The 14767-nt window shown below is 45.8% G+C and overlaps 1 protein-coding gene across 4 annotated transcripts in view; it reads left to right on the plus strand.

The window, feature by feature from the left end:
• Positions 1–14767, plus strand: part of PTPRG (protein tyrosine phosphatase receptor type G) — a 623046-nt gene that overhangs the window by 579785 nt on the left and 28494 nt on the right. For all 4 annotated transcript variants that reach the window (XM_064156968.1, XM_064156969.1, XM_064156970.1 and 1 more), the window contains 3 exons: positions 12479–12575; positions 14197–14279; positions 14497–14631. In XM_064156968.1, coding sequence (XP_064013038.1) covers positions 12479–12575; positions 14197–14279; positions 14497–14631 — 315 coding nt within the window. The remainder of the gene's footprint in view (positions 1–12478; positions 12576–14196; positions 14280–14496; positions 14632–14767) is intronic.

Raw genomic sequence — 14767 nt, forward strand, 5'->3', positions numbered from 1 at the left:
AAAAGAAAAGAAAAGAAAAGAAAAGAAAAGAAAAGAAAAGAAAAGAAAAGAAAAGAAAAGAAAAGAAAAGAAAAGAAAAGAAAAGAAAAGAAAAGAATTAATCAGGTTGGAAGAGATCTCCAAGATCACCCAGTCCTACCTATCACCCAACCCTAGCCAATCAACCAGACCACAGCACTAAGTGCATCATCCAGGCTCTTCTTGAACACCTCCAGGGACGGCGGCAACACCCGTCCCCTGAGCAGCCCATTCCAATGCCAATCACTCTTTCTGCCAACAACTTCCTCCTAACATCCAGCCTAGACCTCCCCTGGCACAACTTGAGACTGTGTCCCCTTCTTCTGTTGCTGCTTGCCTGGCAGAAGAGCCCAATCCCACCTAGCTACAACCTCCTTTCAGGTAGTTGTAGACAGCAATGAGGTCTGCCCTGAGCCTCCTCTTCTGCAGGCTGCACACCCCCAGCTCCCTCAGCCTCTCCTCACAGGGCTGTGCTCCAGGCCCCTCACCAGCTTTGTTGCCCTTCTCTGGACACCTTCCAATACCTCAACATCTCTCTTGAATTGAGGAGCCCAGAACTGGACACAGAGACCTTCTTGCTGTCTACAGTTACCTGAAAGGAGATAGGAGCAAAGTGGGGAGATCAGCCTGTCTCCCAAGTGACAACCGATAGGACAAGAGGAAAGAACCTCAGGGAGGTTTAGGCTGGATTTAGAACAAATTACTCACAGAAAGGCTTATCAAGCCCTGGAACAGGCTGTCCAGAGAACTGCTTTGGTCACCATCCCTGGAGGTATTTAAAAGCCATGTAGATGTGGTGTTGAGGGCCGTTGTTCAGTGTAGACCTGGCAGTGCTAAGTTCACAGCGGGACTTGATGAACTAAAAAGTCTCTTCCAACCAAAACAATTCAATGATACTCTGATGCTGCGTGGAGCTGTGCTCTTGGCCTCCCCACGAGCAGAAGGACTTGTGGTTTGTGTGCTGCATGGGAAACGGAGTGGCAGATCTACTTACAGACAAGGCAGTGAAACAAAATAGGTGGCCCAGTATCCATGACTCCTTCACTTACTGCAGTACAGACGAGGCTATACGCAGGAATTGTTTTTAATGGGATCATTTAAAACATTTATTGGTGCTGTTTGGTTAGTGTCTATAAAGAGTGGCTGCTTTGTCTGATGCCCCAAACCCGTCGTGTGAGTTAGAAACATTTTGTATTCATGAGGAAGGCAAATGTGTAAGGTGTTAAAGTGATTTAGTTCAATTGACTGCTGGCTGGCTGGCTGAGCAGGAATATTGAGGCATTTAACAATGTTGATGGTATTCAGGACAAACATTTATTCTCCAGAGAGTAGAATTTGATCAGGATGATCAAATGTGACTCACTCCTCTCAATTATTTATGAATTGTGACCCCAGTGCTATTCATCACAGCTGGGTTTTACACCATTTAATTATTCCAAATAATCAGCGACACATCTGTAAACTTGGGCTGGCTTTAAGCAGGCTTTGCTTCAGCTGTCGCAAAATCACTGCTATTAACAAACGTTGGACACCTTCTGCCTGTGTTTTAGCAAAGCAAAACACTGCTCTAATAGCCTTATTTTACCTCTCCTCCTGGAGCTCCCTGCCGCGAGTGCCAAGCCGTGGCAGCCAGTCAGAGGGATGGCTTTGGCCAATTAGTTCTGTGCTGGGGAGCGCAGGGTCCCCTCCGAAGGGAAGTTAAACTCCTCCGACTGCGCTGCGCGCGCCAAATTCTGTTCTCCGTGCCAGCTTAAGGTTTGGAGTGGCTGCTTTGAAGTCAGTGTAGCTACTCCAGATGTACGTCTCCATAGCTGAGGTCTCGGCTTCCTAAAGACTAAATTAAATCTACTCCTAGAATAAGGAGGAGTAGGAACAAGGCGATCACTGTCTGGGCTAAACCATCCGGCTCCTTTTGATTGCTTACATTCTGCCTCGATTTTCTTCCTTATGGTTCATGGGGAGGGGAATGAAGAGTGAAACCCAGGATTTTTCACAGAGCCTGCGGGGAAAATGTTTCTCAAATGTCAGAAATGCCTTGGAGATCAGAATCCCAGTTCTGAAAATGACTGAGGGATAGATGAGCCTGAGCCTGCGTTTGTACAGGGGCTGCTGAAAGTGGATAGTGCTGTAACTTCTCATGTCTGGTCAGATCTAGCCATGGGGTACAACTGGAATTGCATATGCCAGCTCCAGTGAAGACCTGGCTAAAGTTTTACAGAGAAACAGTAGGGTTCCAGCTGAAACAAAACCCAATGTTACAGGCTGCCAGCCTCAGGTGGGAAGTACCACAGCTATACCATGCCTTCGTGCCCAAGGAGCTTCTGAAAGGTATTAGGTTCTGCAGTCAGGTGAGCTTTCCACCCAGAAAAAAACAAATCTGTTTTTTACATCTCAGAGGAAGAGAGAACAAGATGGCAAGGAGATGCTAAAAAAGAAAAGATGTGATCAATACTGCAGAATAAATAAATCTTCCCAAAGATAGGCAGCACATGGGGCTTTTTTTTTTAAGGAAAAAAGGATCTATAATTTCTTGACAAATTTCTTCAGTATTTTCTAGTGGAACCCATGGAAAGAAAGACTGAGCTAGGCACACACACACTGCCTGAAATACAGGGCAAACTTAGAGGGGGTTTGATAAATGTTTGCAAGTATCTGAAGGCTGCCAGGAGCGGGGGGGGCAGACTCTGCTCACTGCTCCTGGGATAGGACAAGGAGCAATGGGTGTAAATTGCAGCAAAAGAGGTTCTGCCTCTACACAAGGGGGAACTTCTTTACTGTAAAGGTCACAGAGCACTGGAATAGGCTTCCCAGAGAGGTTGTGAGGTCTCCTTCTCTGGAGACTGTCAAAGCCTGTCTGGATGTGTTCCTCTCTGATCTGTGTTAAATAGGATTGTCCTGCTCTGACAGAGGGGTTGGACTCGATGATCTCCTTGGGTGCCTTCCAACCCCTAACATCCTGTGAGCCTGTGAACTGCTTGGTTTTGGCAGTGTGTTGCATTGGGTTGATTTTTACAGGCAGAAGATCTGTTTGAAAGTAAATTGTGTGGATAGCCCTTCCTTCTTGTAAAATGAGCTGTAATTACAGCTAAATATTTTGTGAATGTGCTTAGGAAGCATTTTACTTGCAGGGAAAGAAGGACTTTGAACTCACAAATCTTTCCTTGGAAAGTACATCTAAAATGAATTCTTATTCCCTTTGGGTAATCATAGCCCAGGTAGGCATCTTTATTATCTGGTGATAGCTGAGCTTTCTTGTATATACAGAATTGTTAAGATTTCCTTTGAGTCCCATGAATTTCCAATCTTTGGAATAAACTAGAAATACAGGGACCAATTTAATACAGAACAGCAAATAGCTTTTTAAAATCAAGTCCACGATTCTGCCTCGCCAGTGCTGGTCTGAAGTACAACCCTTTGTGTGCTGCCTTGGAATTTGCTCACCTTAAGCCTGAAAAACATTCAGGGAGGTTGTGTGGCTGACATGCAGGCAGCTACTGCACCCTCTAGCTATGACACACAGGGTGAGGTGCCCCTCTTTTACAGGAAGGCACAGGGGCAGGACTTGGTGGCAAGACTGATTGGTGACTGAGAGGTTTCCTGAGCCAGAGATTCATCTACTCCTTGTCTAGCCATAGAATCATAGGATCATAGAATGGTTTAGGTTGGAAGAGACCTCAAGGATCAGCCAGTTCCAGCCTCCTGCCATAGGCAGGGACATTTCCCACTAAAACAGGTTGCTTAAGGCCTCATCCAACCTGGTCTTGAACACTTCCAGGGAGGGAACAACCACAACCTTCCTGGGTAACCTGTGCCAGTGTCTCACCACCTTGAACACCTCTAGGGAGGGAGCAGCCACAATCTTCCTGGGTAACCTGTGCCAGTGTCTCACCACCTTGAACACCTCTAGGGAGACAGCACCCACAACCTCCCTGGGCAACCTGTGCCAGTGTCTCACCACTCTCACTTAGAAAAGAACCCTTTCCTAACATCTAGTTTGAATCTCCCCTCTGCCAGTTTAAATCCATTGCCCCTTGTCCTGTCATTACAAGACCTTGTCAGTAGTCCCTCCCCAGCCTTCCTGTCATTATTGTCTTGGCATCATTACCTTCAATAGTCTTTGATAGACCCATCTTCCATACATTTCTAGTTGCCTCCTGAACCCTTCTAGACTTCTGGTGTCCAAAGCATCCTATGGCAATGAATTCCACAATTTGTTTCACAAGAGCAGACTTCCTTTTGGTTGTAACTCATGCCTAAGAACTGCTCTTGGTGCTTCCTGGTTTTTGCATTACAGACTACATCCCTGCTCTCTTAAATGTTTCATATGATTATAGAATCATAGAATCAACCAGGTTGGAAGAGACCTCCAAGCTCATCCAGTCCAACCTAGCACCCAGCCCTAGCCAATCAACTAGACCATGGCACTAAGTGCCTGGTCACATCTGCCTCCCTCATATTCCCCCTTAATCATCTGCTTTCAAATCCAAAGAAGCCTAAACTGTTTGTTTGAGGAAACCCTTCTGGACTTAGAGTAGCTTGTTCTCTTTGTGGTGCTTTTTAATTCCTTTTCAAGATGGGAAGGCCCAAACTGTGCACAGTATTTAATGAGTGGGTTTGCTGCCGAGTTTTGCAGGAGCACAGTGATGTCTTCTGTTTGGTTTTCTATTACTTTCCTTCTTCCTAACATACTATTTGTTTTCTATCAACTGCTGAGCACTCAGCTGACACCTCCAGAAGACTACCAGCTGTGACCCCAAGGTCTCCTCACTGAATGGCAAGAGCAAATTGGGATCCTGTCAGCATGTATAGTTAGGGTTGTTTTCCCCAAGCACATCACTTTGCATATATCTCCATTGAATTGCATTTGCCATTTCATCACTCAGCCACTCAGGATTGCTCTGCTTCCCTTCACAAACAGTTTTTGTGCTAATTATCCTGAATAATTTTGTATCACAAACACATTTTATCTCCTCTGCAGTCCATTCATTAATAGATTAGGACCCTGTGATGAAATCTGAACACTGACAGTTCCTGGGCAAGTGAGTCGCACCTCTAAGCTGTTAGTGTACAAGCCCAGATTTCACAGTGTCACAGTATCCCCAAGGTTGGAAGAGACCTCATAGATCATCAAGTCCAACCCTTTACCACAGAGCTCAAGGCCAGACCATGGCACCAAGTGCCACATCCAATCCTGCCTTGAACAGCTCCAGGGACGGCGACTCCACCACCTCCCCGGGCAGCCCATTCCAGTGTCCAATGACTCTCTCAGGGAAGAACTTTCTCCTCACCTCCAGCCTAAATTTCCCCTGGCACAGCCTGAGGCTGTGTCCTCTTGTTCTGGCGCTGGCCACCTGAGAGAAGAGAGCAACCTCCTCCTGGCCACAACCTCCCCTCAGGTAGTTGTAGACAGCAATAAGGTCTCCCCTGAGCCTCCTCTTCTCCAGGCTAACCAATCCCAGCTCCCTCAGCCTCTCCTCGTAGGGCTGTGCTCAAGGCCTCTCCCCAGCCTTGTTGCCCTTCTCTGGACACGCTCAAGCATCTCAATGTCCCTCCTAAACTGGGGGGCCCAGAACTGAACACAGCACTCAAGGTGTGGTCTAAGCAGTGCAGAGTACAGGGGCAGAATGACCTCCCTGCTCCTGCTGGCCACACCATTCCTGATGCAGGCCAGGAAGCCACTGGCTCTCTTGGCCACCTGGGCACACTGCTGGCTCATGTTCAGGCAGGTATCAATCAGCACCCCCAGATCCCTCTCTGTCTGGCTGCTCTCAGCCACTCCGACCCCAGCCTGTATCTCTGCATGGGGTTGTTGTGGCCAAAGTGCAGCACCCTGCACTTGGAGCTATTGAAGCCATCCCCTTGGACTCTGCCCATCTGTCCAGGTGGTCAAGGTCCTGCTGCAGAGCCCTTCTGCCCTCCAGCCCAGTCACATCTGCCCCCAGCTTGGTGTCATTTTCTTTCCCTCCAAGACAGATCAATCTTTCAGGTAGTGTTTTCTGAGAGGCCTTTTCACAACCATTTTGGAAATCCAGATATGCTCTTCTCATCCAGACTGTTCTTACCTGCTCCTTTAAGGACGTTCACCATCTCTGCTCTTTATGACAGCGTCTAGCAGTCTGCCCTGCAGAGAAGTCAGACTTAGCAGACGGTGGTGCCTGAAATCCCTTTTGGATTTCAGCTTTAAAACTCACCTCACACTTGTCATCTGCTGTTCCCCTGATAGCCTGCCTATACAGGGCACGTTCCCTCCGAATTCTTGTACCAAAAAGAGGGTGAAGAGCCACCTCCCACAGCAAAGCTTTGCTCTCCCTCCCCCTGGCCAGTTACTGCAGTAACACAGTGAGGTTTTCAAACAGTGTCCTTTCACTCTGCAAAAGGAACAGCAAGCCAAGAAATCATTCCCCACCCCAAAGCTAACTGAATTTTTATAGTACAATGCAGCATCTGGATTTCTGAGATCAGGCAGTTTTATTTGCCTCCTCCCTAATTCTGGAGCGGGTTGGTCAGTGCTGCTGCGGGAGCGATTAGAGTGGGTGAATGCAATCTCGGCAGACCTCTCCTGCCTCTGGCCGTGTGAGTGCAATGATTCATTGCCAATTTGGAGTCTGAACAGCCTCGCTGAACTCAGAGGCAGGCTGTCTAGCTCCCTCGTCACATAAATTGAAAATATCTTTATACTCCAGTGGCACCTTCTTCTAAATGTCCTAAAATGTAAGAAAATAGCATAAATCTATATCTCCAGTGATGTGGCAGGGATTTGCTAACGCTATTCTCATGGCAGCTGCTGCTGCTGCTGCTGCTGCTGCTGCTGCTGCTCCAGCTCCAGGCAGGGGTCAGCAGTGGTTTTTAACCGGTGACCTCAGAATGTAATTCTCCAGAGAAGGGCTGCACTGAAGACAGATAAGGCTGCACTTTGCACATTTCTTGAGACACTAAAAACACTGTGTAGTTATACTGCCATCCTTTACAGATTAGACACAGCTTAACACCAGACACATGCTCATAACTGCATCTACACCATGGAACTTGGCAGTGGAAGATGCCATTTCAAAAGCATGCTGCTAACAGACATTACTGCACTGGGGAATGTTTTATAACCCTGGCCCAAAATTGCCATAATTAGAAGTATTCTCAGTTGCTGTACTGAAACCAAAAGGAAGCAGCACTGTGAAGCTGGAGGAGGAAGGATGATTGCAGAAGAAGGTCTTCTCGGAGTTCTTGATTCTTATCTCACCACTTGAACTACACTAAGAAACTGGCATTGTGAATTAAGATGTAAGGTTGAAAAGAAGCAATAAAAGGAGCTCAGACATCTGGGCTTTCTGTTCCTAACCACAGTACTGCAGCCATACCCAACGTTTCTGCCTGGAAGCCCTGCTCAAAAGGAGCCACAGCCCTGCACAGGTGCTGCAAGGTTTCACTTAGACTCTGCCTAAGGAGGGGCAGCATACCTCAAGCAGATAATCCTCCACTATCCTCTCCTCTCATTCATTTACACGACTTTTTAGCTATCTCCACTGTTATCCCTGTGTGGAGCCCTTTTGGTTTGTATATTTTCCCTTCTTTCTTGGCTGTCCCCAGCTCACCTCTCCCTTGAGTGCCATCAGAGAGTTTACACTAGTGCTAAATTACTGCAAAGATCTACTCCATTCCTGTGGGATATCTTCAGATACTATCTGCTGTCTCTGTTGGCATGCCAGTCTTCATGTTTGCTGTGATAAAACAAACCACAAGAGCAGTACCACAGAATTCTCTAATTTGGGCTTAAAATAATAGATCAGCAGTGATTTCAGGGGGGGATGAACTCACTGCCTCCACGCTGGAAGAATATGACAATAATATCTGCATCTTTGCTAATTTAGTCCCTCAGATTAGGATCTTTCCTTTGTTCATGATTCCTCCTCATTGCTATTCATAGGCTTTCACAGTTCAGCCCCTGCTAGGACATCAGACTGAAGTAATGGGAAGCAACAGCAGCACTGCACTTATGCCTTAGACAAATCAAGAAAGCAAGCTCCTGCTCAGTCACTGTAGCAAAAATTCTTGCCCAGACCTTTATATTGCCAGCAAGAGGCTGGAGCAGTTGATTTTACACTTAAATGGAAATTCTTTGAGGTTTAGAAGGAACTAATCTCTAACTTGTTTCAGAAAGGCAATGCAAATGGGTCGTTAAACCTGGGTGTATCAAATTCCAATTAGCATTAGCATGGACAATATAATTAAAAGGTAAATTAGGCATAATAGCAAAGACCAGAACACTTTTTTCCAGTAACTAACAGTCATTTGCAAGCATGTACTTTACTTTCTTGGGTTGTCAGTGGTAAGTTGAAAGGACAGAGTAAGAGCCTGTATCCATTCATCTTTGGCCACTCTGTGTGTGCTGCAGAGTCAGATGTGAAGAGCAGCAGTGTGCTAGCCAGCTGCTGGCAAAAGCAGGGGAAGAGACTCGATGGGGTTAAAGAAAGAGTCCAGAGCTGAAGGGTTTGTGGTTGAGCCTTCTGGTTGTGGTTCTATGGATGCTATCTGTCCTACTCCAAAGTGCCAGTGGTAGTTTTGTGCTAATTGGAGAGGTGTTTGCACTGAGCAGACTGGGATCAGACCTGACCCTGGTGACCTGCATGAAAAATTAAGTTACCATAATAATATAATCATGGTGATGTTTTAAATGCAAATTAAAGACTTAGTACCCAGTAAGATTTAGAAATCCCAGAGCGTCCCTTACATAAGCAAGAGAAAATGCTGGGCAAGTAAATATGTAATATATGTAAATGTGGTAAAGTGGAATAATTAGAATCATAGAATCAGCCAGGTTGGAAGACACCTCCAAGCTCACCCAGTCCAACCTAGCACCCAGCCCTAGCCAATCAACCAGAGCATGGCACTAAGTGCCCCATCTAGGCTCTTCTTGAACACCTCCAGGGACGGCGGCAACACCCGTCCCCTGGGCAGCCCATTCCAATGCCAATCACTCTCTCTGCCAACAACTTCCTCCTAACAGCCAGCCTAGACCTCCCCTGGCACTACTTGAGACTGTGTCCCTTTCTTCTGTTGCTGGTTGCCTGGCAGAAGAGACCAACCCCACCTGGCTACAGCCTCCTGCCAGGTAGTTGTAGACAGCAATGAGGTCTGTCCTGAGCCTCCTCTGCTGCAGGCTGCACACCCCCAGCTCCCTCAGCCTCTCCTTGTAAGGCTGTGCTCCAGGCCCCTCACCAGCTTTGTTGCCCTTCTCTGGGCACCTTCCAGTACCTCAACATCTCTCTTGAATTGAGGAGCCCAGAACTGGACTCAGGACTCAGGGTGTGGCCTGACCAGTGCTGAGCACAGGGGCAGAAGAACCTCCCTGGTCCTGCTGGCCACACTGTTCCTGAGCCAGCCCAGGATGCCATTGGCTCTGCTGCCCACCTGGGCACACTGCTGGCTCATCTTCAGCCTACTATCTACCAGCACCTCCAGGTCCTACTCTGCCTGGCTGCTCTCCAGCCACTCTGTGCCCTGTAGAGATTAGGTTGGTTACTTTCTGGAGCTTTCTCCACGGTGATATTTATTAACACCAGTCTGTCCTCTTCTGCCAAAGGGTGAACAATGCTCTGAACAGAGGCCATAGATAACAGGCTGCAACTAGTCTTCCAGCAGCATTTTGTAGATTGATGAAAGGCAACCCCTTTGACTTTAATAACAAAGGAATGTTAACTTATGCCTTACTGTCTGGTGAGGGGAGCCTGTGGTTTAGTAATTTGCCAGTAGAATTTGGAGAGATGAACCTAGGAGGGTAAGAGAGTGTGGATAACAATGCCCTGCTCTCAGCCTGATCTGTCTTTGCAGCACAGCCAAACATTCTGAGTAGCCAACACACACAGAGCTGGAGGATGTCCTCAGTCACCTTCACGTTCAACAATCTCTTCATCCTAAAGCATTAGTTGTGTCCTGGGCTGTGGAAAGTGAAGTCAAAATGGCCTTTTATTGTTCCATGTTGAGTTTTGAAAGGATAAAAAGAGTTGAGGTGCCTTGGCAACAGGGAGCTTTCCTTGAACACTCTCCTTTAGCTATGCTTTGCAGTGTGCAGACACAGGAATCCACCATTAGAGCAGCTTCCCAGAGTATTAAAAATCATTTAGAATGTTATGTGTTAAGAAAAGCCATTTTCAGATGCTCTCACAGCATCAGACCTTCTTTTCCATTGCTGTGTTTTTCACCATCTTAGCTTAATCTTCCCCTTCTATTAACTTCATATTGGCCAGCTGGGAAATGTGTACTGTTGAGAAAACAGTCAGCATCAACATAAAAAGGTTAATTAAAATGATTAACCTCACCAATAATTCCCTTATGGAAAAATCCTATAGAATTTAATAGAAAGTGATACATTTACTATCTAGTATTTAAACTGTCAGAGAAAATTCCTTAGCAGGGAGGTAATTCCCTATTAAATTCTATAACTTTTTAGAGTATTCTCCACAGAACCTTACTGGATTCATCTGTATTAAATTCTACAGCATTTGGCATCAACGTTTCAATGCTAATAACTTCTGGAAAAGAAATCTGTGGTGATGTAGGGTTTGAAGTGAGGCTTTTCAGAAGCAGGAGGTTGGTTTTCAGGAGTGACCTACAGTGGCAGAGCAATAATGTTACATGATTTCTAAATGCAAAAGAAAAAAGAGATAAAATTACATCAAATCAACCTAACATGTAAGTAATATTACTCCTCCAGTTATGGCTTAGGCTGAACTGATCCTGCCCATTGTGTAATCAAAAGTCTCTTGCTTACTGGAGCTGACAGGCAGAATTAGGGGAAGCACACTCTGTAATGTGGAGGGTTTTTTTATTTCTGTGATAGAAATGGAACTATGAAAATTCTATTAGGGCCAGCTGAGAATTTTGCTTCATTCCTCTTTCTCTTTGCTCAGCTCAGCTCTTTGAATGCAGCACTTCTCTCCCTCTGGAGAGGAGGGGGAAAGAGAGAAGCCATTGTTATTTGGGAATGTCCTGTGAATATAAAAGCTATAAAATGTTCAAGCCTTCAGTATACTTTGCACTTCTGAAATGTAAATGCTGGGGAACTTATCAAAATTGCTGTGCAGGTCCTTTGTGAGATGGCTGCATAATGTTGAACTGGGTTACATCTGCTGTTTGTATAGCATTGCTCTTGATAATTTTTCTCTGTCACTTAGCTCGTGATCTTTGGAGCAGCTGCAAGCTCCTAATGACTTTCCCTCTCGGGCAGCTTCTACACTGTTATTTTTAAAGCCTGAAGTACAAAGTAATTTGGCACTTCCCCATATATCCTTGGGGGGAACTGGTTCTGTTTGGTGCAGTTTCTGGGGCTCACAAAAGACTTGAATAAATGTCATTTCTTCCACAACTTTGTGAACTCCAAATATCGATTTGGATTTTGTTCCCCAAAATCTGGGGGTTTAACTAAGAATATTTACACTGCTGATAAGAATGGCCTTAGCTGTTTCAGGAATAGATGTTCTGTTGTTGGACAATGAAAGTAAAGGGGTAGGTTAATCAGTGGGAATTAGGTATCTACCTTACAGACTCAGCTAGAGAGAAATCTGCATCTCTGGCTTCACAAATGCCTTGGCAAGCCTGGCCTCTTTCAGCTTTGTGGATGTGTGTGTAGATGGATACCAGCTTTCCTCCTGTTGACTGTGTGGTGGGCTGTTAATCAGTGTCCTAGCAGTGGTATTTAAAGCACTCACTGTTATCTGCAGAGATCTGTTTTATTTGTATTTTATAAAAGGCATCTCTCTGCAGAGAACTAACAAAAGGTCAGTGCCAAACTTAAATGTCAGAAAACTCTGTTCTGAGAGGTTATAAGAAGAGAAGTTGTCCAGTGGTCAAAGCCTTTTGTTGAACTGGGGTTTGTGCTTAGTTTCTTACACTGTACCGGCCACTCTTATCATAGAATCATAGAATCAACCAGGTTGGAAGAGACCTCCAAGATCAGCCAGGCCAACCTAGCACCCAGCCCTAGCCAATCAACCAGACCATGGCACTAAGTGTCTCATCCAGTCTTTGCTCCAACACCTCCAGGGATGGCCACTCCACTACCTCCCTGGGCAGCCCATTGCAATGCCAATCACTCTCTCTGTGAACTTCCTCCTAAAACTCTTGCTTTTAAGGGACTCTCTTCCCTTCCCAAGACAGGGCAGAGTGGGGCATCACAGGAGATGCAGTGCAGAAGACAGATGGACTGCTGGTAAGAGGGGACAGTCAACTCTTAGGGTGTCCAAAGTGCCTCCATCACCAAGCCTGCAGAAAGGAGCATAACATACCGCAGGGAGCAGATAACACAGTTTGTTTCAAGCAGGACACGATGACAGGATAATCCTGCAGGATTCTGTGGTCAATCCATCAATAAGATATCGATATTTAAAACATGGTTTCTGCAAGCTGTTCTAAAAGGAGATGAAATGTTTTGGACTGACCCATTTTCCATTCCAATGACTGTTACGCATAGGAAGTGCAGCGCTGTACGGCCGACATGAACATCACTGCAGAGCATTCCAACCACCCTGACAACAAGCACAAGAACAGATACATCAACATCTTAGCCTGTGAGTAAACACAGAGAATCAACCCAAACAGTCCCTCTCTTCTTGCTGTGTGTGACTGGGAGGGCAGGTGGCTTCAAGTTACCTTATTGCACAGTAATTAACAAACACTTGAAAGTGCATCTGGGAGATCATTTCCCTCCTAATGGCAGTGGACATTTTCGCTTCCCTGGGGCCAGGGTTTGGCTCCACTTTTTGTTTTAAAGTAGTTTGCAGTTTGATGGGTCCAAGTGTACTTTTTGAAGTATTGGTTTGGTATGAAATTTGGTGGAGGGATAATGGATAAGTTGCTGATAGGCTCTTCTGCCCATCTAAAGGAAGTGCATGGTGGAGCAAAAGAGTTTGATTGATGGTCCCTGGGATTCCTTTATTATAATCCCAAAGGTGCTAAATCTTACAGGAGGTGTGCTGTATTTCAAACTGCTTCAGCAGTGTGCATGACTTGGACAAACAGGGATCTTTGTAGCATACTGCTGGCTCTGCCCATATTCCTTTGGGAACTGCAAATCTGGATTCTGCTCTAGAATGCAGATTATTGCAGGTCTGGGATGGAAATGGGGTAACTTTTTCCATATCATTCTCTGATGTGGAGCAAATGACAGCTGCAGCAGTCGCTGTGGGTTAGGAACAAAAATGGGAAGCTGCGGATAAAGAAGTTCACAATGTTCATAAACATTGCAGTAAATCTTGAATACTTTTGATGGCACGAGGAGGAAATGTCTCTAACAGATTCTCAGAAGTAATCAAGGTGCCAGACCTGCAAGAGACTTCCCATCTAGCCTCAGGCAAAGGGAATCATCGTGGTCGTCCTAACTTTGATTTTAGACGTAGATGTCTGGTCCCTCTAGTCAAAGTGCAAAGTACCACTGGAGGAGAACTGGAGCAGACACTCCAGTCCTCCAGACTGCCTCTGGAGGAACCTCTCTCTCCTCGTTGATGCTCAAGGAAAGCAACTGAAAACAGATTCTTTGTGCTTAAAGTTAGCTGGTGTCTCATCTCTGCATGTGTTGCGAGGGCCTCACAGCCCAATGCTGCTGCAGGAGGAGCCAGAGAGGGACTGCAGGTTTCTTTCTGATTTGATCCAAAGTCAAGCATTTGCGGGGAACAAAAAGAGGAGCTGAAGAGTGTAATCTAAAGTGAATCCTCTTGATGTGATGAAGGCAGTGAAGGAATGAGGACATTCACTCAGCTGCCAGTGCCAGCAGAGCTCAGCACTGAGTGGAGGACAATGAGTTCAGACACTGAGCCAAGCAAAAGCAGCTCTGCTGCCTGTGAGAGCTTAGCCACTGTCCCTGCATGGTGTTACACAGCCCTGGCTCTGTGAATCACACTACACTCTGTCATGTGGATGATCCTAGAGATCATGCTGCTGAGGCTCCAGTGTCCTTTCAAAACAAGCTGTCCCAGCATGAACCACATGCTTTAGGGGATGTGAAGCATGAAAACCTGCTACTCTGAGCAGATGACCAAGAGCAGGTACTCCCACCTCCCCCTTGACTTCTGTCCAAGACCAATTTCTTCTGTGTATTAATAACTGCTACTCCAATGCCTAGGAAATGGGCTTTTTACCTGCAGTTCTGCACTATTTCCATAATGCCTTGCTGGTCTGTTTTTTCTCCCACAGATGATCACAGCAGGGTGAAGCTAAGGCCTTTACCAGGAAAAGATTCTAAGCACAGTGACTACATTAATGCTAATTATGTCGATGTAAGTTGCTTGAATCGTTTTTTTCTTCTCTAACTTTGAGCCCTTCCACAAGGAGGGAGTCTTGCCACTTGAGAAGTGGTTGTGTTTGCCAACTTCACCTGATAATTTTGCTACTATTCTGAATGAGAAAGGCACCTTTCTTTGTTACCCTTAAAATATTAATATGTCTGCCACGATGCTGCTTTCATCTCACTTGGCATTATGGTTTTCTTTGAAGGGTTACAACAAAGCGAAAGCCTACATTGCTACCCAGGGACCTTTAAAGTCTACCTTTGAAGATTTCTGGAGGATGATTTGGGAACAAAATACAGGAATCATTGTCATGATCACAAACCTTGTTGAAAAAGGAAGAGTAAGAGGATTTTCTGCTTTCTTAGAAATTACTCCTTACCACCTCCCCGAATTGCATGGGATGAATTTGGTTTTAAATGGTTTGGGATGATATATGTTGGTGTATCTCATGTAACCATCGTGACAGAGGGGTAACA

The sequence above is a fragment of the Pogoniulus pusillus genome, chromosome 16, assembly GCF_015220805.1.
Source record: "Pogoniulus pusillus isolate bPogPus1 chromosome 16, bPogPus1.pri, whole genome shotgun sequence".
Taxonomy (NCBI): Eukaryota; Metazoa; Chordata; class Aves; order Piciformes; family Lybiidae; genus Pogoniulus; species Pogoniulus pusillus.